The sequence below is a fragment of the Anopheles aquasalis genome, chromosome 3 (assembly GCF_943734665.1).
Source record: "Anopheles aquasalis chromosome 3, idAnoAquaMG_Q_19, whole genome shotgun sequence".
NCBI lineage: Eukaryota > Metazoa > Arthropoda > Insecta > Diptera > Culicidae > Anopheles > Anopheles aquasalis.
Genome location: NC_064878.1, coordinates 1,697,501 through 1,700,000, shown reverse-complemented (window position 1 = coordinate 1,700,000; position 2,500 = coordinate 1,697,501). Strand labels below are relative to the sequence as shown.

At 45.3% G+C, this 2,500-nt stretch overlaps 2 protein-coding genes across 7 annotated transcripts in view; one reads left to right on the top strand and one right to left on the bottom strand.

Moving 5' to 3' along the window:
* The window catches only part of LOC126578589 (alanine--glyoxylate aminotransferase 2, mitochondrial), a 5,332-nt gene extending 5,024 nt beyond the window's left edge, over nucleotides 1-308 (top strand). Inside the window, exon 6 of one of the 2 annotated variants that reach the window (XM_050241295.1) lies at nucleotides 131-308. In XM_050241295.1, coding sequence (XP_050097252.1) covers nucleotides 131-274 — 144 coding nt within the window. In that variant the 3' untranslated portion in view covers nucleotides 275-308. The other variant, XM_050241296.1, reaches the window with a different exon arrangement.
* Nucleotides 309-433: 125 nt separating this feature from the next.
* Nucleotides 434-2,500, bottom strand: part of LOC126578596 (uncharacterized) — a 4,926-nt gene continuing 2,859 nt past the window's right edge. For all 5 annotated transcript variants that reach the window (XM_050241303.1, XM_050241304.1, XM_050241306.1 and 2 more), the window contains exons 3-5: nucleotides 2,429-2,500; nucleotides 1,364-1,531; nucleotides 434-1,292 (exon numbers count right to left, since the gene is read on the bottom strand). The exon at nucleotides 2,429-2,500 is cut by the window's right edge and continues 52 nt beyond it. In XM_050241303.1, coding sequence (XP_050097260.1) covers nucleotides 1,170-1,292; nucleotides 1,364-1,531; nucleotides 2,429-2,500 — 363 coding nt within the window. In that variant the 3' untranslated portion in view covers nucleotides 434-1,169. The remainder of the gene's footprint in view (nucleotides 1,293-1,363; nucleotides 1,532-2,428) is intronic.

Genomic DNA, 2,500 nt, shown 5'->3' with positions numbered 1-2,500 from the left:
TTTGCTTGCTTGAAACTGATGAGCGCACGCTGTAATACTTCCTTCTCTTAACTAACACGATATCTAACAACGACACAACGACTAGCATAATAAAATGCTAAAATTATTCCGATCTCTCGTACACGCACAGGTCCTGCGGATTAAACCTCCAATGTGCATCAATCGAACGGACGCTGATTATGCTTTGACCGTGATTGACTACTGTTGCGACCAACATCTCAAGAAACGCAAACGTGGGTCTACGTGGAGAAGACATACCTCCCAGCCACTGTGATCTTGTTCTGTGTTACGCATGACTTCGACTGTGATTCCTCGATGACATTCTTTCGTTTTTTTATAGGTTTAAAAAGCATTTTTTAAGTATTCCCTCCAAATAAAGGCATTCCTGTAATGTTTTTTTGCACGATGTGCCCATCGAGTCTGAATGCGATGATTTGGTAAATTGATTTGACATGATTTATTAATAGAAAACGTTTGTCCACATCCGGTAGGCTCGTGGAGACACACACAAAAGAAGGGGAATCAAGTGCAACCGGATGGGAGGGTAGTAATAGCGGCTTATAATACTTGTTTGAGACTCATCGAGCACAGGAGTCAGCCGAGTACGGTACAGTTGTTTGGTATTATGCCACAAAATAGCGTTCTCAGTGGGGTTCACTGTTTTTTTTTCTTCGTTCTGGCGTTCTCTGGTATCCGCTCGCTCGAGATGAACCATTTACAAATGCAATATAAAATATATATATAGTCTCTCACTTTCTGCTCGTTCGTTGACACAATGAAGAAGAAATGGCTAAATAAATAAGTTAACAAAGTTCGTTATCTCCCTATGGACGGTTTCTAGACAGTCGGCGAAAGCGTTACAGCTTTCGAGACTACACATTCGATTCCTTCTTTGAGCTGTTTTTGGTGAGAGTTACAGAGATTCAAATAACAATCTCGGGGAAAAGCACTGCAATCCCCTTCAGCACATACCTGCCACCTGGAATCCATAATACTTATACGCTACATTTGCATTTGCGACCTTTTCGAGCTGAGAATAAATAGTGTCACAACCTGTAACGATGTACCTTTCACCAACACAGTTGACTGACTCGTTTCACTAGCCTAGTTTAAGGAATAGTCCGATCGTCCCGCCCGCCCGTCGAACCGTGATCGTTGCGCAGCATGGCCTACGCTTCAATTTCGATCAATATTTTCTCATCAGAATCAGCCTCTGTTGCCAGCAGGGCGGCTGATAGTTCCATTCGGGCCTTCTGAATGACCCAAACCATTAGCGCAGCACCGACGATCACCTGACAAATGTAGGACATGGAAAAGTTAGCATAATCAAACGGTAAACGGATTCGAAATCAATCTGTCTTACCTCGACCACAAATACTCCGTACCCGGCCAACCCCAGTGCGGCATTATGATCGTTTAGTACCTCGTGGATCGATCGCAGCTTCGATCCGAGATACACATTGATGGTCTGAGCGGGAAGCAACCCCAGAAGCGTTCCGGCATGGTAACTTCTCGTATTCACCGCACTGATCTGTAATTAAAGACAAAGTGGCTATAGTGGATGATGTAATCAGCAAACGGCCTCGCTTCCCCGCAGTTTGTGTATCGTTCTAATCGTGATAGTGCACCAAACAATAAATAACTTTCCATGTAATGTGATATGGTTATGGCGTTCGTGAACGTGTTATCTGTGGGAAAGTCCCGGAACATATGAATCGTTCTCATTCGTATGCATACTAAACAAAAACAACACTCTTTCACGTGTCGCTAAGGCTAATGCAAGCTTCGCGATTCAACCAATGATCCCCATAAAGCATGACTCATACGAAAAGCTTGATTGAGAACAGTCTTAGTAGCCTGGGGAGCTACTAGTCATGGAAGAAACGATCAATACCATTCGTTAGTGCGTTGTACTGGATTGGTACATCCATGTTGTTAGGCGTTAATTGAATATGCCAACTGGGCAACCGAGTGGACACGACGGCTGCGGCTACTATGTTGCGACACTTGAACGCACACACTCTGACGTCGCGAAGGAAATCGGGTCACCCGACGGATCGCGTTCTGGCCAGAGGGTGCGACAAAGAAAGACACATTTGACTGCGGCAGGCCAGCAAACGAAAAGGGAAGGTATGATCGGTAGCACTTTAAGAAGCTATTGACTCAGACGTGTATGAGACGTCACAAGAAGCTATTTTTACGCCTCACGCTCGTAGCATTTCCAGAAGCCATCTGGCAACAACAAAAAAGCGAAAACAAACAAGAAACTACGCCCAATACATGGATGGTGTGCGGTTGTCACGTTAACCGCCCGTACAAGATTGTAGTTTGCCTGCCGCAAAACAGTGCGACGATTACGATCACGTGCGGGGCCGTACAGTTGCACGTGCAGCCGTCCAACCCTCGAACGCCTTCAAAACGCACTTACCCCGAATATGGTGTTCTGCAGTCCGAAGGGAATGGGCGTCAGTCGGGCAAAAAGAACGATTTTAAATGCCCT